This window comes from Thermobia domestica, chromosome 7 (genome assembly GCF_964235325.1).
Source record: "Thermobia domestica chromosome 7, izTheDome1.hap1.1, whole genome shotgun sequence".
NCBI lineage: Eukaryota > Metazoa > Arthropoda > Insecta > Zygentoma > Lepismatidae > Thermobia > Thermobia domestica.
Genome location: NC_137460.1, coordinates 57,282,745 through 57,310,482, shown reverse-complemented (window position 1 = coordinate 57,310,482; position 27,738 = coordinate 57,282,745). Strand labels below are relative to the sequence as shown.

The following is a 27,738-nucleotide window of genomic DNA, read 5'->3' as shown; positions in this document are numbered from 1 at the left end:
GTACAAGGGCAATGAACTAGCAGTTTTAACATTTGTGAAGCAATACATTGATAACGAGCAAAATATTTTAAAAGTTTGTGAAGAACACGGATTAATGAACCTAATAACAAATTGCAGAAAGTGTGGAAAGGGGATAACAGCGAAAAAACTTGACGAAAGCGGACGCCCACCTTCGGAATAAATGCCATTATTTCTTGTGGTGCGCCAAAACTACACCTATACAAGTAATAGTTGTAGTAGTAGGAACGGGTTAGAAGCCCCGCAGGGGTTGATTGGGTTCTGTCCTCGACATAAAATGGGCAAATTAAAGATTTGCCCAAATTTTTCTGTACATTTTATAGTTTGTGGATCCGTACAGTAAAACTGCACCGATGGATTTGTTTTTCCATAGACTACAGCGGAAGGGTAGTCGATTGCGGGGGGAGTATAGTCAGAAAATGGTGAATATTAATGGGGGCTGTGATGTAACCAACCTTTGGTATAACAGTGTTTGGTTTTGTGCAGTGGAATACGAACAAGGAGAAAAGTCTACTGACATTGTGCGAAAGGCCTACATTAATGAATGTAAGAACGCAATGTGGGTGTTAATTCTAATTGCAGGGGCCATTACAAACCTCGTGTTAACTTTACAGTGCCCGCTGCAGCTGGTATACTCACTCAGAAACGAGAAATTAGACTTTATTAATTTTATGAAAATGGGTCAAAACTTCCCTAACCTTAAAGTAATCTGTTCTTATCTCTACCCTACTTATCCCTATCTTGCTACACTCGAAAAAAAAAAATCAGGGCCCCCGTAATTACAATTTATCCCAATGTGATAAGTGTAGGAAAGACGTGAAGATAAAAAGAAATAAAGGAAACTACGTTTTCAAGAGTGGGGTATTGTTTAGATTCTCCCCCAAAGCACTTGGTAGCCTAATGACTCTTACCTCAATTAATGGTGATTACGGTTTGTGATTTTGTGATGAGTATAGATACAGTGTAGACGTATGGTGTACAGAGTACAATGCATAATACACAAACCAACTTGTACTAGGTGGACATTTAAAACCACGAATGTTATTTAACCGAGTCAGGGCAGAAACGCGGCAGCGGGCCCGTAGGCGCATCAACGATGGTGGGTATACATATAAACAAAGTCGTTTACAATGGCTCACTAGGTCCGGAGTCGTCGATGGATTGGGGGGAGACACTAAATGCCATCCCAAGAGTGAATAGTCTGAAGTGTTATTGGAAAAAGGCAGCAACAAAGAGAATATTTTTCAAGTGTGCTCGATTGCCAGTGGAAAAGGTGCTATATTTTCCTAGTGTAGTCCCTTCGTAAACATGAGAAACAAAATTTTCTTGTAAATGAATTCTAGTGTTCTGAAGGATATCATGCAATTTTTTTCAAAAACACAAAACCGAAAGAAACTTTTCCGCATGATTCCCTATTGTAGATTGCACAAGCGTATAAATCAGAATACGAGGGCTATCCAGGAAGTAGATTACGTTTTGGAATAAAAAATCAACAAAGTATAGGAAACAAATTTTATTATATACAGATGAAAGCCACACACAAATACTACTTTTCGACATAGTCACCATTCAAATTAAGGCATTTATCGTAGCGATGTACGAGCTTGGAAATTCCTTCGTCGAAAAATTCGGCCGCCTGCGACTTCAACCACTTCGTTACCTCTTCTTGCAGCTGTTCGTCGTCATCAAAACGCTGCATAGCCAGCCACTTCTTCATTGCTGGGAATAGGTGGAAGTCGCTCGGTGCCAGGTCGGGACTGTACGGCGGATGAGGAAACAACTCCCACTGAAAAGATTCAAGAACTTCACGCGTGACATTTGCCGTGTGGGGCCGGGCGTTGTCGTGAATCAACAAGATCTTAGAGCTCAACATTCCTCTGCGCTTGTTTTGAATTGCTCTTCTGAGGTTTTGCAGAGTTTGGCAATACCTTTGAGCGTTTATTGTAGTGCCTCTTTCCAGGAAGTCCACCAAAATCACACCTTTTCTGTCCCAAAACACAGTCGCCATCATCTTCCTTGCCGACATTGTTTGCATGCATTTCTTGGGTTTTTGGGGAGAACCTGTGTGCCCCCACTGCATTGATTGCAATTTCGTTTCACAGTTCACGTGTTTCACCCATGTTTCGTCACCAGTAACGATGCGATCGAGTAAAGAGTCACCATCCTTATTGTAGGCGTCCAAAAAGTGCAACGCTGCAGCCATTCGCTGATTTTTGTGGTCCTCTGTCAAGATTTTTGGAATCCATCTTGCACAAAACTTGTGGTAACCAAGCTTTTCGCTGATGATTTCGTGCAACAAACTTCGCGAAATTTGTGGAAAACTCAAAGAAAGTTCCGTTATTGTGAACTTTCGATTTTCACGGACTTTAACATCGACTTTTTCGACAAGTTCGGCAGTCACTTTGCTGGGTCTCCCACTTCGATCTTCGTCGTGAACATTGGTTCGGCCATTTTTAAATCTTATGACCCACTATCGCACTCCACCTTCAGTGATAATGTTGTCCCCATACACTTCACACAGCTGCCGATAGATTTCTATCGGTTTACAGTTTTTTGCTGTCAGAAACCTTATTACTGCACGCACCTCGCAGCTCGCGGGATTTTCAATTAACGCAGACATTTCAAACCGTCACAGTATCTTAACGGAGCACAGCACGAACCTCTCACTAGCACGGCTAGATGCCGACTGAGCTGCGCAACGCTCTGACCCCAAGATGGCCGCGCTAGCCCCGCCCCTAGCGGACACAGACGAAAACGTAATCTACTTTCTGGATAGCCCTCGTACAAAGATAAGTGATATGTGAAGGAAGTGTACAGGGTTATCGTAGAAGTGTTGCAAAATTATCCCACACCCAAGAGAATGTTTTTATGCCATAGGAAGTGTTTCTCCACTGTTTTCGTTTATTCGTATACTTACCATCGCTGACACTCCTGTTTCCTAAGGACACATCCCTACTGCGCTCCTGCTCTGACTCTGTTAGATAGCATTCGTGCTTTTTAGTGGCCACCTAGGAAAAGTTTGTTGGTATTTTTCGAGTTGATTCGTGTTATATACACTGTCTTCCTAAAGTCATGTGGACCCATGGAACACGTAACGAATTCTCAAATATGGTAGCCTAGCCTAATCCAGGTAAACGGTAGTTTGTTATGCGATTTGTACGTTTTGAATCAGTTAGTTCTGTTCATTAGCTCAGGGGACTTAACGGAATAAATGCCCATTTTGCAGAATTGAACATTGAACATTGCATAGTAACACATGTTTATAAAGAACAAATTTATGTAAACGATTAATTTAATTAGTAAGTATAATATAACAGCATTTTGTGTATCTTAATGTAGAAAGAAAACGGCAGTTAAAAAGAAACGAAGTGCTGAACATAGCTATAATGTTTAATTACACGTTCAGGCATATTCGACCAAAATGGACACAGTGGTACGGTGGTAGAGCTCTTACCTGTGGTTCATGGGGTCCCTGGCTCGATCCCCGGCCAAATAAGTTTGCGGTGGACAACATCTTGTCCGTAGTTTTCTCGAGTACTCCTGTTTCCTCCCACATTCTCATTTTATAATCATTCACTTTAATCACCCGTCTTTTTAGCCCAAAGGTTATAATCGTGGAATGTTAAACTTAAAAATTTCATTTCATTTTTGCGACCAAAATGGGATAATATTAATAGGCTACAACATACACTCATGTCCAAACTGATTGTCGCATATCTATAACGTCTTCTTGTAAGAATATAATTTGATAATGATTTTGCAGAGTACTTTTAATACTGATACTATGTGTATAATCGGAATATGTATATTTGTGGTAAATTTCTTAGGGAAATAATTATAAATACGAAAATTAGAATGAGTGAAACAAAATATTGCTAAATGGTCAAGAAAGTTTTATTTTCGTTATTTTGTTCTTATTTACTTCTCTTTTGACATGAATACATGTCTTTGCCGATTTTAAACATAGTAACATTATAAGAAATACCGAGCAAATTCGTTATCAAATTATATTCCAACAACAACATATTTATAGACATGCGACAATAATTTTGGACATGAGAGTACATGTTCGGTGCAGGATACGTTTAAAGACATCATTTGTAAAATTCCATGTAAAATTGAATAATCAGGGGAACACATGTACAGTCCGCAGCAAAAAACCTGCAACATGAGCATGTAAGTTTATTCTGAAACTACGCCTAACAGCGCAGGGAATCGACATAAGTCTAAGTGGCATGAATCACGCCACGAGAAACCTTGGCGTCCTCCCCTTCACTTTTATTTTGGAACAAAAGACTTCGTTGTTTCACAATAAACTTATATGCTCATGTTGCAGGTTTTTTGCTGCGGACTGTACCAAAGGAGTTAATTTCTGCTGCAGGTCATAAAACATGAAAAATGGAGGAAATTGAATGTAAAACTATGCAAAATCTCGTAGAATAATATAATTCATTGGAGTATATGTTCCAACGTGAAAATCACTCATGAAATTTCTCTCTTACCCTTCGGAAAAGATTTCTGCTTATCGACATGAGACTACACTCATGTGCTGCAAGTTAAGTTCATAGGAGTCACAACAAACAGGCCTGTAAATATGTTTGCTAATGGACGCTATAGGATACATATTTGTACATTAAATACTACTCAATTAAATCCGAAAAAGAAAGAAAAGATTGACTTTTGTACAGATATAAGGTTAGTAGTATTTTATCTGTAAATACGTTGTTTATTTGTAAAGATCATTCCCTAATGACTTACAAACACAGGGTGCTGAGAAAATAGCCCTCAATTTTGCTAGTCTACGAAGAAAATGACCAGAAGAAATAATTCTGCAAGGCTTGTACAATTTCGTGTAAATACTAGTATATACAAGAGCAACGAACTGAATAAGTTATAATATTTTATTAAAAGAACAAGGAGGATTATATACAGATAAGAATTGAGAAAATTATATTACGTATTAAGAAAAGAATAAACAAGATTAAATTAGGAAAAGAACACAGAACTTATTGCAGTAAGAATAATAAGTCACTTTGAAGATTTTTTTTTTTTTGTTCCATTTAATGTCTATCGTTCTTTAATATCTCAAACTCATCGACAAGTGTAAAAAACAAGACTTCCAAATAACCATTCAATATAGCTACAAAGAAGTCACTATGAAACCCAGGAATTCCTTTAAACAGAACTATTCACACTATTCACTTGCAATCCATGAAAGAAAATTAAATACATCAATACATAAAGGTCATATGAAATACAGCCATTATACTTTGATACAAACTACTTAACAAATCTCATCATTCCTCAATACATCAATGTATCACCTGTGTTCAAGTACTCAGCTTCCCCTTAATCCGATATTTGAGTAATAGAAGCAAAGAATTCTGCTGTTCCCTTGTGACGTTCTACGTCTAGGCAATACCTTAGATATTACGATAATATGGCCTTGTGTCCATCCTGAATAAAGAAAAACACAGCTTTCTTACAAGGCTGGTTAGAATATTTATTATAAAAAATAAACTAGAAAAGTAACAGTTTCGGAAGTATAGTACTTCCTTCCTCAGACTACACTCTACACTCAGAGTTGTAGATTGTAGTCTGAAGAACGAAGTGCTGTACTTCCGAAACTGTTACTTTTCTAGTTTATTTTTTATAATAAATATTCTAGCCAGCCTTGTAAGAAAGCTGTGTTTTTTCCTTATGCAATACCTTAAACTAGAAGTACAAATCGCTGAACTGAGCAGCGTTTATTTTAAAATAATAACTGTGTAACAGTTTCGCCAACTAACTGAACATATTGACTTCATCAGACACTCGCTGATGGTGACGCAACTGTATGCGATGACAGTGTCTGATGAAGTTAATTGGCGAAACTGTTACTCAGTTATTATTTTAAAATAAACGTTGCTTTTTTCAGTGATCTGTATTTTTAGTTTAAGTTAATTAAGATATCAAAGCTAATATGAAACATGTAGTTATATTCAATACATATATTACGTAAGCGATTCTACATGTTGGCAAATAGCTTTAACACGCTTTTTGTGGATCTGGGGTTTAGAGGATTTTGTTGGAGTCTCGGATGTTTAATCCTGACTAGTGAGAAAACCTCTGATCAGTGGAGCAGATCTTCTCAATCTTATGTTTCTCACAGGATTTCCCAATCTCATTATTACTCATTTGGTTAATGGATAGCCTACACCCATTAACAAAAGTACAATCAAAATAATCCAGCAGCTCAGTGCCGTGGTGGGGAACAGTTTCATGTAGGTATTGCATCTCATCTTTCACATCTGTTAGCAGAAATGCTAGAGAATCAATCTGACAGCAAAATCGTTTGAAATCACCATCAGTGATATAATGTTGTTTGAGTTCAAGAGATTGAATTTTACGCCATGGACTTTGACGTAGGTGGAAGAAACTCTTCCAATAAAACTGCAGTGGTATGTGTTTTATATATATACTGTGTTCTTTGTTTTTAAAAGGCTACTTTATAAACCAAAAATTGAAATTCTAGTGAGGAAGAGGAAGCAGACTATGTAGTAGTACTTTTCATCTTTTGTTTTACAACATACAAATTAGTTGTAGAAAAGAATTAGTTATCATTGGATATATTGTTGTCCCTATGTACAACAATCTGTGTACGTTGGTAAGCACCTAGTATGTACCAAGGGACGAAATATACTTCTTCGCTAAAAATTGCTCTGGGATTCTTTACTGCTGCAATATATATATCCTTTGGCCTTGCATAAATAACGCATTCCAGTAAAACAAAATATCAGAAATGTCCCTTCATTGAGCAACTTCCCTTATATGCCGGGGGTAATTTTTTCCAATCCCTTTCTTTCCTACTTCCTATAAACTCGTATTCTATTGTACTGGTATTCTAAAACGCACTATCACTTGACTGAGTAACTATTAATTAAATACAAGATTGAATGAAATGGTGCATATATTTTCACTAATAGAACACAAGCTGTTAGACATTAAGTGACTACTTTCGCAGGTAGGTATTTACTGCCACGGTGCTTCCCGGTAAGTTTATCGGCACTTAATAGGGGGCATTGTCATACCGCCCTGTGCAGATCTTTTGCAGAAGGACGAAGAGATAATTAGTAATGGAATTTTAATTTTTGATCCATTTTTCGTGGAAAGCAAGTAAGATTTATTTAATAACAAGCAGACAATAGTTACATGGGGATGGCAATTTGAACGAAATATTACCATATTCTTATACCTTTTACGTTCATTTTTGTATTCAAATTACTTATTTATGGTATATTTTATGTTTCAGCTTCTAGGAAATTCACAGAAGGAATACGAGAAATGTATAGTAACATTCAGCATAAAAAACCAGCTTCGACATAGAGGAAATCTTGGTGAGTTGTTCTTTCTTTTCGACCATTCATGTTTGCAGTGAATTATGTTACTTTTTAATAATTGTGACACAGTTTTATCATGGATCGTACCTACATTATAAGTCTATTTATTTTAATTTAGAACTAAAGTCTATCACGGAGAAATAAACATTGCACGGTAGATGAACGACGGAAATCAAAATATTGACTTCAGAATAGGATTACCAGATTACTCGTTTTTACTGAGTACCGACTGCTCCTGAGATTTTTTTCGTTTTCTTACTTAATTATCGTTAAAACTCTTAAAAATTGCCTGTTTCTCTGACTGATAATATGTTTGTCTTCTTCAACTAAGATACAGGAGAAAAATGTATGTAATTGTTACAATATGTATTTATTGTTACAGTTCATTTTAACCACTTTGCTTTTCTCTTTCTGCTTCTCCTTTCCGGACATTGCCAAATGTAATAAAAACCGGTCCATGGTTGAATATATGACTTAATCTGCAATTTACTGCTTGATACAGTCATTTCTTCAGTTCTACAACAAGCCTGTAGTCATTATATCTATATAAGTGTACAAGTTTCAGTGTTAATACGTACAATGAAATATCATCACTTGTGTGTGAACAAAGTATTCTTAGTATTTATATTGGAATATTAAAATTATAACTGCATCTGAAGGCAATTATAAACACAGAATTGAGTGAAATGTTCAGTGCACAAATAAAAAAAAAAAGTACCTTGAATTTAACATCGTAAAATTGATACATATATATTTGTGTAACTTGAAACACACAACGTATTCGGATTACTACTGTCGCATCGTATCTAAAAGTCAGATTTCCTTAAGAAAGTTAGAAGTGAAATATATATATATATATATATATATATAATTGAAAGTGACTATGTTTGTGGCTTAATAACTCGTGAACTAGCCGACCGATTTCTTGCTTCCTTGACTGACTATCTATAAATAAATCGTTGTGTGTGTTGCATTTCTTGTAATTTATCAAGTGTATTGTTTTTTGTTTCTTTTTAGTACGGTTTGTTCGAAAGGATGAACGTCGATACTATGAAGATGTTCTCGCTTATAGTAAGGAGAGCTTGATGTTATACCCTTATCATCTATCAGATGTAGTTGTGAAAGGTCTACGAATGACACCTTTTCAGTACTACATAGAAGTAATGGAAAACATCATGGAGCAAGAGAAAAGCTACGATTCGCTACCGAATTTCACCGCTGCTGATTGTAAGCACACCTATAATTAGTTCTTTTTTTTTTCTTTCTTTCTTAAGCGTTCTTTATTTTCTGTAGATTTTCAAAGTGTATTTATTCTTAAGATGCCTAGCCTCACTGGTACCCAGCTTCTTCTGAGATCAGCGAAGTCAAGCAGCCCCGGATCTAGGTTAGGGGAAAGATGGATGGCCGTTCATATTCACCAGATTGTGTTGGCATATCGGCGTCCACCTACCGTCGTGAGGACAGATTGGGAGCTACTTGAAAGAAAAAAGTAGCTAGAAAAGCAGCATTAACGACGAGGGGAACGGATGTATTGACCACACATTACTTCAGATATATGAGAGCCACAAGTCGGCTGATAGGCCCTGGTCCCTTAAGAGCTGTTTTGCTAGGAGTTTATTATTATTATCTCCATAGCAGAAGATGCCGCGATCTGCGATGTGATCGCAGAAAATTTGCCACGCCTGTGCAGAAAAATTTGCAGAATTCCTGCAGAAAATTTTTGACTTAAAAAAGCTCATCGCAGAAAGACAAAAAAAAGTTCTGCCATCGGGATTATTATTATTATTATTATTATTATTATTATTATTATTATTATTATTATTATTATTATTATTATTATTATTATTTAATTCATTCATAAATCAGAGTTCACACTAACCTTGAAAATCAGAAATTCAAGGAAAGCTGCTATATTTCGCAGAAAAGTCGGTTTGTTTTGTTTTGTTTGTTTGTTTGCTGGCCATAGAAATGAAGTATCCTCAAAGATTCAAAATAGATTCAAAAAGATGATAAGAAAAATTCAGAAAAAAGAAAATTATCTTTAGAAATAAGTAAACTTGAGAAGCTCCGAAATGTACTAAAACTTCAAGGTTTGAAACAAGAACAAATTAAATCAAAAATTCAAATGCTACAGAAGGAGAAGATAGTTTTGTTGACACTAGATATACATACAACTATAATCAATGAAATAAGGCAAATTATGGTATATGTTTGAGTGTATTGAGAATGTAAAGATTTTAATGGTATCGTTACTGTGTAATTATTGTTTGGTAATATTGTTATTGTATTCCCAATACAGGAAGTTTGACTCAGAATATGTATTTGCAATAACAGAGTAAGAGCTATGGGGATGTTGAGCTCAATTTAAAAAATTATTTATTTATATATTCTGTAAACCTAACCATAAATGATAGTATTGGCGGTGCCACATGTCAGGGAAAATTCATACTGAGTCATGGAAATCTAGCAAAATCAATACCAGAATTTCAGTGTGAATCGTGTAAAGTGTTCTTAGGCTCACCTGAATATAATAAATTCAGTGCTTTTAAGTGATTTCAAGTTAGTTCATCCAGTAGGAATAGAAAATGTAACCGATGTTTCGTGATTGAGGTGAAGATTGGCACATAAGCTTATTGAGCAAAGATACTTAAAATTTCAAACTTTCTGATTATTTTCCGGAATTGGTCTTTGGGTTAGGGAAGGACATTTTTTTATCTTTGGCCAAATGCCACAGTCAGAAATCCATATCAATGTGTGTGTTGTTAAGCACTCAGTTTTACTATGCAACATATATAACACCTCATAATGCCATAATGCACTTGAGCTCGGTTAAATTTCCAGAGGGTGGCTCAGTGCCGTTTATCTCTGGTGCTTGTGGTGTCTGGTTTGATCCCCGGCCAAGTAAGTTTATAGTGGTCAACATTGTGTCCCTGGGTTTTCTCGGAATACTCCCGTTCCCTCCCACTTTTTTATTTCATCATCACTCACTTGCCTTAATTATCCGTCTCCCTTAGCCTAAAAAACATAATCGTTGGACGTTAAACTGAAAGGTTTCATTTCGGTAAATTCTCGGTGGGAGAGCATTATAAAATTTGAACACACAATGGTAATTCGGATTCCATTTAAACTGTAGAGCCATGTCACATATAACGTCGGAGCTGAAATAGAACGCTAAACGTCAACAAACAACAAATTCAGTTGAGAAGGAAATGCAATTCTTCCAGTGTTCAAAATCCCACACTTAACATCATGAACATGTTAGAAAATAGATCAGAAGAACGAACGTATGTGATTTATCGAAAAATGTCTACCACCTTAATACACAAAGAGTGTAAAAGTTCATGACTGTACTGGGACTCGAATGCGGGATCTTCGGTGTTCATGCCAATGCGTTAACCACTGTGCTACCCGATCCGCTCCCAGAACAACCATACACTCTCTGACTGTTCGGTATTCTTCCACACAGACCACGTGGCTTGTACCATAACCTCTATTATCGTATTAATGAAAGGAAGAAACAACCAAATAATTTTCAGTGACGAGGCTTACTTTCACTTGAATGGATCTGTCAATTGAATGGATTGAAGTTTCGAATAGATTCTCTGCTTTAGAAGATTCGGAGTGCACTAGTGTTGAGGATACCTGGATTGAAATTAGAGATAGCATTCATTAAAATTTCAGCAAAAGAAAAATTGGGACACGCGGAAATACGTAGGAACAAACCATGGTTCGACCAGGAATGCATTAAACTAGCAGAGAAGAGAAAACAGGCAAAATTACGCAGGCTACAAAATCCGAATGAAATAACTACACAAAATTTCGTAGACATCAGGCGAGGAACTTCCAAAACTTTTAGAAAAAGAAACGCGATATTTTGAAAGCTAAAATTTAGGAACTTGAAGATAATAGTAAAAATAAAAACATTCGGGACATGTATAAAGGGATCAACGAATTTAAGAAAGGCTATCAACTTCGTTTTTATATATGAAAGAAAGCTGATGGAACAGTTCTCACTGATACAGATAGCATTTTAAATAGATGGAAAGATTTCTTTGACGATTTGCTTAACACGCAGCCAAAAACTAATGTGCGTGGAGAAAGGAAGATACAAACCGCAAAACCATATATTCCAGAACCCAATCGAATAGAAGTAAAAATCGCTATAAAGAAATTAAATAAACACAAATCTCGGGTGTAAACGAAATTCCGGCTGAGTTAATTTTAGCTGGAGGCAAAAAAAATTATGGAACAAGATACACAAAATCATTCTCCTTATCTACAACAAGGAAGAATTGCCACAAGAGTGGGAAGAATCAATCATTGTTCCAATCCATAAGAAAGGCGACAAAACTGACTGTAATAATTATCGAGGTATTTCTCTTCTGTCAACTTCCTATAAAATCCTTTCAAATATTCTATTAGCAAGATTGACCCCATACGCAGATAAAATTATTGGAGATTATCAGTGCGGATTTAGACGAAATCGATCAACTATCGACCAAATATTTACCATTCGCCAAATACTCGAAAAAAAGTGGGAATACAGTACCCCGGTACATCAACTATTTATTGATTTTAGAAAGGCGTACGACTCGGTTAGGAGAGAAACATTATACAACGTTCTTACAGAACTTGGAATACCGAGAAAGCTAATTAGATTAATTAAGATATGTTTAAATGAATCCCAAAGTAAAGTCCGGGTAGGAAAATTTTTGTCCACGAGCTTTCACGTCGAAAATGGCCTGAAACAAGGAGATGCGTTGTCGCCTTTATTATTTAACTCTGTTCTGGAATACGCTATAAGGAAAATCAAAGATAGCAACCATGACCTAGAGTTGAACGGTATTCACCAGGTTATGGCATATGCTGATGATGTAAATTTAATAGGGGATGATAGGAGAACAATAGAAAGAAATGCAGAGATCTTATTAAACGCTTGCAGGGACATGAGTTTAGAAGTAAATGCAGACAAAACTAAATACATGGAAGTGCGTCGGGACCGTAATACAGCAAATTATGGATGCGTTAAAATATTAAATAATACTTTTGATAAAGTGGATAGTTTCAAATATCTAGGATCAGTATTAACAGATGAAAATTATATTCACGAAGAAATTAAATGTCGACTAAAAGCAGGGAATTCGTGTTACTATTCGGTTCAAAATCTCTTGTCGCGAATTCTGTCGAGGAATTTGAAGCTTAAAATATATAAATCGATAATCATGCCTGTTGTTCTGTATGGTTGGGAAACATGGTCGCTTACACTGAGGAAAGAACATAGACTGAAAGTATTTGGGAACAAGATCCTGAGACGAATATTCGGACCCAAGAGGAACGGGAATGGGGGACGGTGGAAACTTCATAACGAGGAACTACATAATTTATACGGTTTACCCAACATTGTTAGGGTCGTCAAGTCTAGGAGGCTTAGGTGGGCGGGTCATGTAGCTAGAATGGAAGAAAGTAGAAACGCCTTCAAAGTCTTGACTGGAAGACCAATCGGAAAACGACCATTAGGAAGACCTAGGCGCAGATGGGAGGACAATATTAAGATGGATCTCGCAGAGATTGGAATACAAAGTAGAAACTGGCTGCAATTAGCTAAGGATAGAAGTCAGTGGAGAGCTTTTGTGAACGCGGCATTGAACCTCCGGGTTCCATAGGCCATACAGAGAGAGAGAGGGGGGGGGATCTGTCAATAAGCAGAACTGCAAGAATGATGAAATTAAAATTTTTGAATAATCCTGGAGGGTGAGACGACTGCATGGTGTGGGATTTCTTAAAAATGATGGGACTACAGTTATCGCTAATGGAGAACATTACTGTAATGTGATATCCAATCGGTTGTGGCCTACCCTCGAAAGTGTGGAACTTAGTGATCTCTGTTTCAGTAGGATGGAGCAACCTGCCATACTTCGAATGACACTTTCGCTTGCTTCACGAAAAATTCCCGCAATGAATGATGTATTTGCACGGTTGTATGTCAATAAACCACGCACTCTTTTGGAACTGAAGACTGAAATCATTCACGTGATTGGAGGCATTGGGATAGACATCTGCGAGAGAGTTGTCAATAATTTGTGGAGCGTATAAATATAAATACATGGAGATTCAGTAGTGGTGAAATATGCTTGACATACATAAATTGGAGATGTTACTGATTAGGTATATGTAAAATATAACTATTTTAATGTAATTTTGTCTTAAATTTTCAAATTCTGCGTCCTATTGAATCACTCTATATTCGAAAGGCTAAGGAAATTGCTCATCTACTTGCGCAGTAATTTCATATATCGAAACAATTATTTCAGCAAGACAACCTAAATAAATTTCCCATTAAATTACTGTGGGAGCAGATAAGCAAATTCCAAAGTCATTTATTTATTAAAGGATGCGTGTACTGAACGAACTTAAGCAGGAAATATTATTTATAAAAAAATCAGGAAATTAGTATCTAAATTTAAGGAAGTACTAAATCGGAATTCATTGTTATTGTTAAAAATCTTTTGATATTGGTGCCTAATTAAAGAAAAAAAAATTCTGGAAAATCTTCCGAATTTATGGATCGTGACATATGCTTATATTGTCACTCAAAAGCCTAATTCATTTTCAAGACAATGATATACGTGCCATAAATCGAAGGTAATTGCAAAAAATGAAATGATGTCTTTAAATTTTACGTCCAACTTTAATGCCAAATAGGCTACAGGAGACAGACGATTAATGAAAGTGAATGATTATGAAATAATTGGTAGAATGGGAATGTGGTAGGAAACGGGAAAGCTCCGAGAAAACCCATGGATACGATGTTGTCCACCACAAAATCAGCAAGGCCTGAAATTGAACCAGGGACTCTTCGCACCAAAAGTGAGCACTCCACCACCGAGGTACTGTGCGTCTTTGAGAATGACCACCAGCTTCCTAAGTCTACAATGTTATTAAAATTCCTCATATTACATGGTTAAATCAGTTCACAATAAATTGCATTATTTGTTGTTCCATTGTGTGTTATTTTGTATTAATATTCTTGTTATTTATTACAGGTTTGAGGCTTTTAGGTATCGGACGGAATGAATATATTGACCTAATGAACCAGTGTAGGTCAGGCAGAAAGTTGTTCCGAAGGAAAAATATTCGAGACCTTTTACCACCAAAGCCTGTAGACATCAATATAGAACCATGGTGGATGGTTGAAATAGGATGCATTACAGAGGACGATATAAAAGTAAGAGACAGTTTATGAATTCGATACGTGTTCACTGGAACTGAAATTAAATTATTTAATTTTCATACAATGCTGTTGTTTTCACACAATATAACACATAAACACCTCAATTTAAAATTTGTTTATTTAGGAAAAAAACAAATGGAACCACATTTTATTGACAATATTAAACAAAGGCAATCATTAACTTATACTCACCAGTTACCTGCCATAGAAATCCTATTCGGATTACTATATTAGTGAGATTTCGGCAACCAGTTCTGTTTCCTTCGTTAGGTATACGCTAAGAAGAACTTCGGCTTCGCAAATCTTCTTACAGGTTTATTCAATTTAGTCCTTTTCTCAGAGAAGACACTAAAATCAACAATAAATTTTTGCAATGTTGATCACTGTACATATGTAAATAGCAATATCTGATTGTTTTTATATTGATACCACTAAGTTGTGAATTAATGTGCGTAGTGATCAACATTTCAGAAAATTAATGCTGATTTTAGTGTTTTCTGTGAAACAGAACTAATTGTAAGTTTAATATTATGTGAAAAAATTTGTGAAGCCCAAGCTGTTTATTATTGTCTGTCTGTGGAAGGCAACAAGATTGTTTGCAGAAATCTACCAGGAATATAATAATTCGATTTAGATTTTTAGGGCATATAATAGATAAGTGTTATAGTTAATCTTAACAAAATGTGACAATTCATTATACTTAACTATAATTATGTTAATATTAAAAGAAAAAAAATTGAATGTTAATCATGGTTTGTTAATCCTAATGCAGACTTTGAAGAATTGTTTTATTACTGTACAGAAGGTCGTTTCATCCGTGTGATAGTAGATTGTACCCGCCTGTCATAAGCTGTGAAATCAAATTTCATCCCGATCATGTTTAATATGAGAGCCCTGGTGATAAACAATTGCATGACATTATCGGAGTTCTCACTGAAGGATGTTTCGATTCAGCACAGCCTTATCAAGTGTGGCCTACTCGTCCTTGCTCTTTCCAGTGTCTGCCAATGTTGTGGTTCAACGTTCTGTGATGGTCCGTTTTAATAGACTAAAGGCTCGAAACTCCATGGGTGACGCATGTGTCAGTTTAACAGGGATAGGTCTAAATTGAATAGCTGTGGTACTTGTCTCCTGTACCATATTGAGCCATGTAGGCCACCGTTATTTTGGCACTGTGACTGCTGGCTTTGTCATGGATGTAAACTGGTGCTCTTATTGCTATCCAAAGTCAAATCATGTTGACTGTATATACTATATGGAAGACGTGCTGTATATAGTAAGCAGAATTTGCCTTCACATTAGGTTTCCGCTGTGTGTGTGTGTGTATAGAAAGCTTTTAGTACCCTAAACCCGCCACTACGTTAACTCTTTAAGGAAACTTGCCTTGCTCGTGCGAATCCCAAGTGTTTTTTCATAGATAGGACGGTAGTAAACCACACGGACCTGTTCCACGCCTTTTCTAGGATGATCACGTAACGCCATACCGCTGATAGAGACGATTGCGCAGTCTTCTGTGCCTTTGACCTATTAAAATAGAACATCACAAGATGTCGATCCACAATACTTGCGGTATTCTAGAAGATATACAAGGATGAGTGGCCTAAACTGGATCAGGCTGTACTGCAACAGAAACCTCCTGCAATGAAAGCTCCGATGTCGTGCATTTGTTCATCGCCAGGGCCATCATATTGAACATAATCGGGGATGGAAAATAAGTTTTACAGCCTATTCTGGTGGTTGCAGTTCATTAATATAAGGATGAAACAGCTTCCTTTATTATTATTGTTGTTTTAGATTGTCGATTCGAAGCACAGAATATTGAGAGGAAGCTTACAGTAGTTAAGAAACCGGTCATGTGTACGTGAACATCATAACGTTTACGGGATACAAAGGAGCAAGGTAAATATCATTTACACTTATTGATAAGATAATCTTCGAGCGACTGTGAGCTCCTTCGTGGCTAAGCGGTTAGCGTACCCGTCTTTGGTGTGGGAGACCTGTGTTCAATTCCCAGCGGGAGCTCATGTGGTTCGGATTTCACGTTAATCAGCGAGGTCCTCTCTCATATATCCTCACTGCTGAAAGGGACATTAAACTCAAAATAAAGAAATATTCAAGCGACTTTCATTATTATGTGTGAACTGTTTAATAATACTTTTTTCTTTCCTTTCAGCTTGTATCTACAGGTGAGAAGGAGCTCATTGATAGAATTATTGACAATGGGTGCCAGAAAGCAGGAGATTTAGATTATCATCTCGTCCATGTTCTTTATAAGTAAGTAGTCTCATTCACTTTTGCCAGGGTGTGTCGTAAATTTAATAACGTTTGTGATACCTTGATATATCTAGGTACAGGTTACAACTGCGTGTCTCCAACTGTAATAAAATTAATTGGTTCTAGGAGAGTTTCGTATATATTAAATACATAGCTAATTTTGTGTTTAAAAAACTATGCTTGCTTACTAGAGACATTTACACTTTCGCAAGATTTCGGAAAACCGCTGTAAATCGGTTACTGATAGTGAAAACCTTTTAAAGCCAAAAGTAACGTATAGAAAATAGGAAAGACGCTTTTGTTATATATATATATATATATATATATATATATATATATATATATATATAAACATTTTACGGGTCTCTAAACTAAACTTTAGAAAAAAAAAAACTAATTTCTTCGAGAAAGTTTGATTTTTCGCACCCTCTTCCATAGAGAATAGTAGAATAGTAGAATAGTAGTTATCATATCACATAGACATATGCTGCATTGCAATTTAGGAAACTTGATCTCTTTAAAGCATTCTTTGCTTGCAAGGGAACACAGAACAAAGGAGAAAAATATGTTGATATAACAAATTACACAAGACATACACGATTTCACTAGAGAAAAGAGAACGTACAACCTTCAATGTGACACTTTATATGCCCAAGTGGGCACGTTGACTGCGTACTAAATGCAAGCCTGAACTATCCTTATAACTGATTCATAAATGTACGGAAGATCCCACAAAGAAGGAACCAAATGAACGTTGTGTTACTGCTAAGTCAGGAGTTGAGTGATTCACAAACCATACTGTACAAAGTAGTTCCAGTGTTGTGGTAAGATTCACATTACCATCGATTTTTGGTGGAAGAAAATATTCTTTTATTATTATGCTGATACGGGTAATCAATCGTGATAGACGTGAAAAATAAACCCCAGGTATTTCTTTGCCTAAAGGTTGTTTGATTCGCCAATGATCTGCATTATCAGTGAAATACTGGAGAAAAAACATACGGTCCAGTCTAGTATACTTCGCAGAATAACCTATTAAAAACATGCGGTAAGGCTGGCGAGGAATTATGAACTTGAGATCTTCCAGATATTTTATTTTGATCCTAATATTTTGAGGGAATTAACTCCAAGAAGCTGTACCGAAACTCACTCAACGAACCGGAACGTTATTCCGGGAAGAAAATTGATCACGAGTTTTTAATGTGAGTTAATAATTTGTGTTTTCTTTTCCCAAATATAATCATCTATCTTTAAAGAACTTTGATTTCATTATACAATAAAGTTTGAAAGAAGTTTGAAATGTTTGAATTTTTTTCTGTTTCACTTAGGTAAAATTATCATCAAAGGAAGTACTTGTTGACTTTGTGTTTCAATTTTAAGAGTATTGGCTACTCAATAGAAAAGGTTTGGGATTAAATAAGTGTAGAAGTGAGGCATGCTGCAAATTCAAGCTCATAATTGTAAAGTAAATACGTGTAGACAAATACATAGGAAGATAAATGACAGTTCAACGTACCTCTGTATCTTGCGACGAATTTTATTTTTTTATTATCTTTTTTTTTCCCTTTCAGAGAAGCCTAACCATTCCTTTTAATGGATCTTGTAAACTTGCTTATTGATATGCGAACCACACAAAACTTGTCAAATTGCTGAAACTTCTTTTTTTTTTTTTTAACTTACTATTGTATATAGCTTCCTTAAAATTGTATTTATTATTTGTACACGCATAACTTAGTCTTATAAATCCATTCAGTTCATTAACTTAGATTAAGAAGAAAACAAATATATTCGTGATTGTATAAACAAGTCTAGACGGCAAGTAAATTTAAATTACTAAAGCATTTTTTCACTGTGTTGATTTTTATGTGCATTTGAAAAATAAAATGAAAAACAGAATTGTTATCGTTATCGATATTTCGTCCTATTTCTGATCCAAGGTACCTTTATCAAGACTAAGTAAGGGATCCTCTGTCCTGATGATAAAGATTCATAAACCTCTGATCAACGCAGTTGTTCTGAGCTTAGACACGCAGACATGTTCATAGATGTCGCAGACATGTTCATTTCCCTCCCTATAGATCTGACTTTCTCATATACTCTACAGTGTACAGGACCATAAATAACTGATTCATACTAGCTTTGCTGTATTCAATAACTTACATTAAAATACCAATGTTGAGCAAAGTACCGTTTTATTATAAAATAATGAAATAATAAAACGGTGCTTTGCTCATCATTTGTATTTTAATGTAAGGTCCATAAAGTTTCAGATCTCTTATCTACGAAATAACCAAACTACTGGAATGCTGCCTCTATAACAGTTAGTTCACTATTGAAAAACAGATCTTCAAACAGAAAAATAGTCTTGCGATGAGTAGTCTTCTTTCACCTTTATTAACCAGTATACTCATCACGCACTTTGAAAGAGTGAGGTTTTCCTGTGTTTTTCTCATTCACACCAGGCAAGTTTCGGGATGGTACCTAACATACAGGTCCCAGGCACTTCGTTCTTCTCCCAATCCTTTCTTCCTTCCCTTCCCTCGGATAGTGTGATCGCCGAGAGACGTCATCCCCTCATATGTGACGGGCTAACATGGCTGAAGATGCCGAAAACCCAGCAATCCAATTCCTAATCCGAAACCAGAATCCTCAGCGAAGAAAAGTACATATATATTATAACTTATATCTCCGTTACGTTGATGATTGTTTGATCGCACACCAAGACAGAAACACTTTATCTGATCTTCTGTTGGAGTTTAACAACTTGTACAAGAATATAAAATTCACTTTAGAAGAGGAAACTAAAAATGTGCTGAAATTTCCTTGATATCTCAATTTACCGATATAACAATAAATTCTGTACATCTGTTTATAGAAGGAAAACCGCAAGTGATCTTTTTGTGCATAAGAAATCGGCCCATCCGCATTTAATTCAAGTTTTTTTTTTTTTTTTTTCCTAAGACCTTTTTGTATAACTTTAATAGAAAAAGATCTTCATCAATACCTAAATTTGCTTTTCCTACTAGGGAAGAAAGATGGATTTGATTTGTATATCTTGGAAAAGTGGTAAAGGTCTGGATTGAAGTTTCATCTCAGTTCTCATCGCATACGTCGTCAGATAGATAAACAAGTAACAATGTTACGTGTACACCACGCGGAGGACTTTGGTTTGTAGGTCTGATATTTTCTTTATTTGTGTTGAAACCAGGGGGAGTAGTATATTTGTATCACTTCCAGTTTTAGTAGAGACATTAGAGTGGAGATGGAATATATTCTTGGGACATTTAACTGATTACAGAAAACCGCTTTTCGCTATCTATTATCGTTTTTACTCTATAGGGATCAATTAAAACCGAAAATGGTTGATTTCTATCACTGTCAGTTTGAATAGAGACTTAAGAGAAAAGATGATATCTATTCTCAGGATGCTAAATCAATTCCGAAGCAACTAGTTCTCGATATTTCTTATCGTTTTGCTTTATGTGGATCAGCATTGAAACCAGAATTTATAGAAAATTTCGATCGCTTCCGGTTTTAGTGGATATCACCTCCATTAACGAACTTAATACCTAATTTTTGACTTTCTATATTCTGGTAAATTTGTGGTTTATCAAGTAATTCTTTAGATATTTTTTCCTTCCAGACAGACGGACAAAGTAGAGGTGTTTCCGTAAACTAAACTCTTTCAAAATGGATTTCTTTTCCTTTTTGGACGGGTATCTCTGAAAAGATAACTTAGCACAGGAATCAAATTCAGAATGAACTTCTCCGTGACATCCGAGACCAATTTTGAAAATTTGGCTACATGAGGGGTTTTCAAAATTCACTGTTCATGTATAAAATCCTACGTAGGGATGAACAAAAGGAACATTCTCTCCAGAGTAAATAACATGTTAGGGATTTCAGGGGCGATGAACCGATGTCTGACCTGTAGAGGCATTTGCAAGAAACTGGACATCAAATAGATCACGTTTAAGTACTTCAGTCTTGTTCTGCTAACACTGGCAGGAATGTCTTTGAATCCTTTTTCATCAGGATAGAAGAACCCTTACTTAACTTCGTTAAAGGTAACTTGAATCATAAATGGAATAGCATCATCAGTAGAAGCAGAAAAGGAAAAGTTTAATAATTCTGTATTTCATTTTATTTTTCAAATGTACAGTCTTGTTCAAAAAAATCTTGACCTCCCACCTCTCTTTAAAAGGCTGTATTTTAGCAGATACATAGGAAATTTAAATAATTTGTCTCTAATTAAACATCTCAACTGGCCTGAGAAAACATTTGATTGATTTAATTCCAAATATGAGTTAGAGTGCGCTGGTTTTGGCAAGAGAGGTTGGGTGGTCAGATTGTTTTGAACAAGAGTGTACATAAACATCAATATTGTAATGTCCCACGTGATGTAGTGAATAAACAATTCTACACATCAGTGTTTACAAACATCACCACGTGGTTTGGCAAGAGGATTCCACACCAGATGGATCTACAATCACCTGCGACGACGGGCTCCTGGCCCCTCCCACGGAGCAGCAGCGCCACCGCCACCCAACGAACCCTATAAATTGGCTGGACGACGGCAATTCTGTACCAGTTTTCTGGTGACCCTCCTACCGTTTGCCACGGAACATTAGGAGTAACCTAACTCCAGGCCTCTAGTTTGCTACGGGACTACGCCTATCCTATCTCCTGGCCCAGCCTGCTACGGGGCTCTGTCTGGGAATCCTAACCACAGCCACTTAGCCTGCCACGAGGCTCTGTTGGCCACTTAGCCCTCCTCTGCTTGCTACGGAGCATTGGGTTCCTAACTCCCCTCTGCTTAGCCTACAGGGGCTCTGTAGAGATCCTGTCTGCGACCTTACGGTCAAAGACTACCTTTAACTAACCTTGTATACTAGAAAGATTATTTTATACAGTATTTTGTAAAAATACTTTTATAGTGAAAGTGTTATAATAAAAGCTGGTAGTGGGAGTCGATTCTGGACACACTTTTTATTAACGCTCTACCTATACCTATATGGGACAAAGTTTTACAATCTAGTGAAAAAAATGTATAGATTTATACGATGATGAGCAAGCACATGTTTTCTTCTTAGTATAAGTTGAATGGAACGAAAGAAAATAGGTTAATCACCGCATCAGAGTGGATTTATAACACAAAGTTACGCGTGTATCTACAAGAAATGCAATTTTAAGAAAGATATACACAGTAGAAAGTTAAGACGTCATATGTCGAAGAAATAACGTGTTTACAGTGATTTGACAAGTTATGTGTGGAAGAAGAACAGTGATTCGTATATGAGTAAGCAAATGCACAGTATCCGTTAAAAGAGACAGCCAGGGTTCTCTATATTCATATACGAGGAGTTGTGAAAAAACAACTTTTATAAAAAATTGCTACGATAATAACAAAACGCTTCAAAATGGGAATGGGTAAAACAGCTCTCCCAGTATTTCCATGTTGCCCACCAACCAATGATTGAGGTGAGAAAGAAGATATATATATATATATATATATATATATATATATATATATATATATATATATATATATATATATATATATATATATATATATATATATATAATAACAACTTACATAATGTTAATGTAACAAATCAAGCTTAAGAAGAATTGGTGTTGATGAAGGTTACAGCAATAACTACGCTTTATGCTCAAGTATGTCATTTTGTTAAGCTCGGTATGATGTATAAACTGATGTGTGTATCATTTTTGGATAATATTTTTGTTCAAGAGAAATTAAAGCTTAAGAGTTAATAATAATATTGGGTTATATTTCATTAATTACACCATCTACTATTGTCTTGCTAGCGTCATAATGGAGATCTTGATCAGGGTATACGTTAGTATCAGTTTATCTTAATAGGTTGAGTGGTTCTCGTACAGACCATTCTTTTTTTTTTTTTAATTTTTTCTCGAAAAGTACCATGAGAATTTACACTTGTGCATAACATTTTGTTCAGTCTAATGAGAGCTATCGATTCATGTATATCTCATCCTTGGACATATTTGTTTTCCGGCACGCACCAATAATATTGGATAATTTCAACAGAGACTAGGCATACTTATTAAAAACTATAGTTACCCCAAAACGACCCTTTTATTTATAATAACTTTCATTTAACTGTGTATGTTTCGGCAAATGGTTATTGCCATCCTTAGCACAGATTATTCAGAAATCTACTATTGCTCAACGAATTATATCACCGTTGATTATCTTTTTCAGTGTCCATAACTTACGGTCTTTCGAGTAAATTCTTGCTGTACTTGTAGGGCTTACCTTTCTTTGTATTAACCGATATCTTTTAAAGCTGGCGATTTGTAATTAAGGTTGGTTTAAAGGGACAAGTTTTGCTGATAGATATCACTACAGTCTTCGTATCTCTCTCATGTATTTTTTTACCTTTCACGAAAATTCACAATTTCTCTTACAAATTTCAAACTACAGACTTCAAATTTTTAGAGAAGGAACTTCATAACATATCGAAGACAACAATCCGTGCCGACTTTTTTTTTATTTAGAGCTTTCTTCATTGTTGAAACAGTATATTGTTAAAGATTTAGATATCCAGTTTCAACAATTAAGCCATTTCAACAATGAAGAAAATTCTAAATAAAAATTCGGCACGGATTGTTGCCTTTGATAGGTTATGAAGTTCCTTCTCTAAAAATTTGAAGTCTATAGTGTGAAATTTGAAAGAGGAAATGTGAATTTTCGTGAAAGGTAAAAAATACATGAGAGATATACGACAAATGTAGTGACATCTATTGGTAAAACTTGTCTATTTAAACCAACCTTAAAAAGATATTCTTGTAAAATTCTCACAGTTTTTACTTTCGAGCAACGATTGGAGAGAAGAAAGTATGATGAACGTGAAAAAAAAATCAAATTCGAGATTTTAACGGATTTACACGTTTTTTGGCTCCTACAAGAGGAAAATATGATCTTTGAATGTTCGTCCGTCCGTCCGTTACTATGTACATGTATTCATTCATCTAGAGACCATCGTTTTGCGTATCCCAACCAAATTTTAAACTTACAGTTTTTAATAAGATTTCCTACAAGCGTTTTTCGAATTTTCTTCTTACATCGAAATTAAAATTTAGATTACTCAAGAGTGAAAATAAAAAAATGCGAATTTCTCGAAAACGATTCTATCGGTTTTGTTTATATTTCACTCATCAATATTTCATTAGCAACCCCATAGTGTGATATAAGTAATTTCTTTGTGAAAAATCCAATAGGGGTAGTCTTTTTCTGACCATTTTCTCAAAGACGACTTCGGTCGACATTTTTAATCATTCGCTGCCAAACTCGATCTTTTCTTCTAAGTCCTTAATCACACAATCTATCCATCTTTTTGATCTTCCTTTTTTGCCTTGTACTTCCATCTATTCCACTCTCTTGCCGACATAATTATTATGCATTTTCACCTGACCATAATACTACTTTCTTCGAGATCTCAGTCACTTGAATGCAGCCTCTTATTTTTTCGTTTCTGATCTTATCCAACCTGGTAACACCACACATCCATCTGAGCATTTTCATTTGAACCCACGTCTAATTACTTGTCGTGTGCCTTTTCGATTTTCCAAGTCGCTGCTCCGTACAGCATTGCGGGTCTTACATATTGACACTTATCTTTCATCATAAAGAATACATGACATCTTCCAGTTCATCCATCCCACCTTAATTCTGAGCATTATTTCTGCCTCTAAAATCCCATCCTTGTTCACACTAGAACCTTAATATTTCAATGTATTTACTGTCTTCAGATCCTGTGCTTTTATCTACGATTTGCTCTCCATCCCCTCTGAAGTTCATATATTGTGTTTCCGTCCTATTCATTTCTAATCCTGTGTTTTCCAAAGCTCTTCTTCACCCTTGTAATTTATCTTCTAATTCTTCTCTGTTGGCATTACATCATCGAAACAGCATACGTCAAGATGACGTCTTATTGCCTTCAGATAGGATAACTAGGTTGAATATGTATCGGCTTAAGAAAGATTCTTGATATAATCCGACGCTGACAGATATCCAGTCCGTTGAGCCACGCTGCTCTTGACTCTTGTTCTGATATAAACGAAATAGAAATAGGATACAGAGTAGGTTAAACAATTATATAAAAATATGTCTTTGTGTATGCCCATCTTTTCCCCTATTGCTTTTTTATTATTTCTCACCATTTAATATTTTTATGGTCTTGACGATGATCATATTTTGACTAACAGTTGTAATTATTTTCAACATGACTGACCCATGCATTGAGTACATATGTAATAATTTCAGTATTTAATTGATGTGTTGCTAGTACGTTTCTCAACCATTACATTTAAAGATTTATATTGTTGTTTCCAGGAAAGGCCTCGTATATTTGGATGTTCCTGTGGATGATGATGATTACATAGTTGTTCCGCCGTTGGAAGGCTTTGTAATGAACAGGGTACTTGGGGATTATTTTGAAACTCTCCTATACAAAATATTTGTCTCCATTGACGAACACACAACCGTGGGAGAGGTATGTATACAATTTGAATGTCATTTATTACTTTCTTGTGAAGCAGTGAGAAAGAATAAAAATGAAAATAAATCGTTTTTGAGAGTTTTTGCAGGAAAAGTTATGGAAGATGTAGATGTTTGAAAACGATAAACGCAGTTATCAGTTATAAAGTACTTAAACTTTCACATAGATCACTGAAAAAAAGACAGAAATATTTCTAACTGATGATTTACATAGTAGACATTCCCCTCGGGTAAAGGGTAAATAACAAAGAGTGTTGGAAAGAACTTGTTTCACATCAGACTTATAAGAAAGAACAAAGACAAGTCCTTTTATTCTCAGATTGAAGTCGAAGATCAATCCTGGGACGAAGAAGGCGTACAGTCCTGTATCATTCTTCATAGTGGAAGGAAATTCTATAAAGACTTAAATTATGAGAGCTTTCACAACATGAGATAATTTCAAAAGCAGTTATTTTACTACGAGAATTTCATTTCACTACGAGTTTGAAAAAGTTATGTATTATTATATCGTACACGTGCCTCGTATTTATCAACAAAGCCATGTACTTCTCCACTATTACTACAAGCAAGCAGATGACGGATATCATCGTCACCGACGAGACATGTGACCGAAGAGGAACACTAGTGCCGTCGCCACCCACGAAGAGGATTTAAAAGATGCCCTAGGACTTCCAACGGTATCAATTTCGACTGGTCACTCCTACACCTCTTAACTTGCCTAGAGTTCTGAGGTTCTTCACCCACGTAGCTTGTCTGGAGCGCTGTGAATATTTAACCCACTCTCTTTACTTGCGGGGAGCACTGAGGGTTCTTAACTGCAACTCCTTAGCTTGCCTAGAGCTCTGGAGTTACCCTTCTCTTGCCTGCTTGGGCCTAAGGACCATCCGTTTACCAGCAAAATATATAGAGAACATTGTTTTGGTCTTCGGACTACAGTTATAGTGATATATGCGATATTTGTATATAACATAATTTTTTAATAAAATGTTTTGGGAGAAAGTCCAAAAACCCTTCTACTAATTGCTCTACCTACTGTCTTAGCAGAGTACTTTTACAATATATACATACAGTACTGCTCAAAAGTTTAAAACAACGTTGGATTTAAGCGAACTTCTTCTGTGGACCTTCAATTACAGGCAAAATTTGACGACAGTTGGATAGCGGTCTGAGAGATAATGCATATTATATGTCTAATTATGTTTCTTAAAATGGCTACTAAAAAAAGACATCTTGTAATAGATATTGCATAATGTAAACAAAAGGCTGTAAGATGAGACATTTTTTTTGGTTTTGTTTGAAAGATATACACGCAATACAATACAGTGGCATATATTTTTAAAGGATAACAAGTTATAAATATTCTGTAGTTTGTAGCTTGTTGATATGTGAACATTAAGAGCCAAAAGTAGCTATATTTTGTAAAGTGTTTACGACGACCTGTATACGCTCTTGCGTGTTCTGTTCACATTGTCACTCAGTGGAAGCGTAGTGGACGTTGTTGCCAATCCAACGAGCGACAATTGAGCATATGAAGCCTTCGGGACTCCACAGTAGGCTCTCACCCAAATCCGAAGTGGTCTTAAACTTTTGACTGGTACTATATATATAGGAGTACTTTATACGATTCAAATTTTGAGGAAGTCCTTGAATTTGTAGACATACAAGATAAAAGAGGAATAGCACCAGTTTTCTGATATTTACGAGGTGGTATGTACTTGTGACCAAATCTGCATAGGTATGACAAAAAGAAAGAAGAAAATTAGAATAAAAGGACATATTAGAGACTGTATGGACAAGAATCCAATGGTTTCGTGGCTATCGAAATACCTAAGTAGTGTCACCAACCAAATCAATGTTTTGGACAAAACTTTCTCGCTTATTGAAAGACAAGTGTTCGAATCCTTTTCATTACGATCACTGACTCTAAATTAAACTTGGGTAAAAGTAGCTCAGACAAGTAATAGAACTACATCATAAGTTGCAATAAATAAGAAATACTGTTACTGCACCAAAATTTACACAACGCTCGAGTTTATAAACGTTATAAAAATTCCATTTAGTTTAATAATAAATATGGCAACCTATTGTTTCAAAAAAGGAATTGGTGGCTACCATGAGTTCATAGTAAAGTGTTCTGTGTACAGTTCATCAGTTCTCAGAAAAAATAGGCGTACTAATTTTACTTAATTTAGATTTTAAGTGTTAAAGTTATCCTTTTCCCCGTCGGTTGAAGAAGTAATCCAGAAAAAAGTTTGTGAAATATTACAGCAAAATAAAACTCCACGATGCACCAC

The 27,738-nt window shown here is 35.7% G+C and overlaps 1 protein-coding gene across 1 annotated transcript in view; it reads left to right on the top strand.

Moving 5' to 3' along the window:
• The window catches only part of LOC145690129 (protein FAM91A1), a 61,614-nt gene that overhangs the window by 1,617 nt on the left and 32,259 nt on the right, over positions 1-27,738 (top strand). The window contains exons 2-6 of the mRNA XM_081764713.1: positions 7,310-7,394; positions 8,415-8,624; positions 14,441-14,622; positions 16,802-16,902; positions 25,280-25,439. Of these exons, the coding sequence (XP_081620839.1) occupies positions 7,310-7,394; positions 8,415-8,624; positions 14,441-14,622; positions 16,802-16,902; positions 25,280-25,439 (738 nt within the window). The remainder of the gene's footprint in view (positions 1-7,309; positions 7,395-8,414; positions 8,625-14,440; positions 14,623-16,801; positions 16,903-25,279; positions 25,440-27,738) is intronic.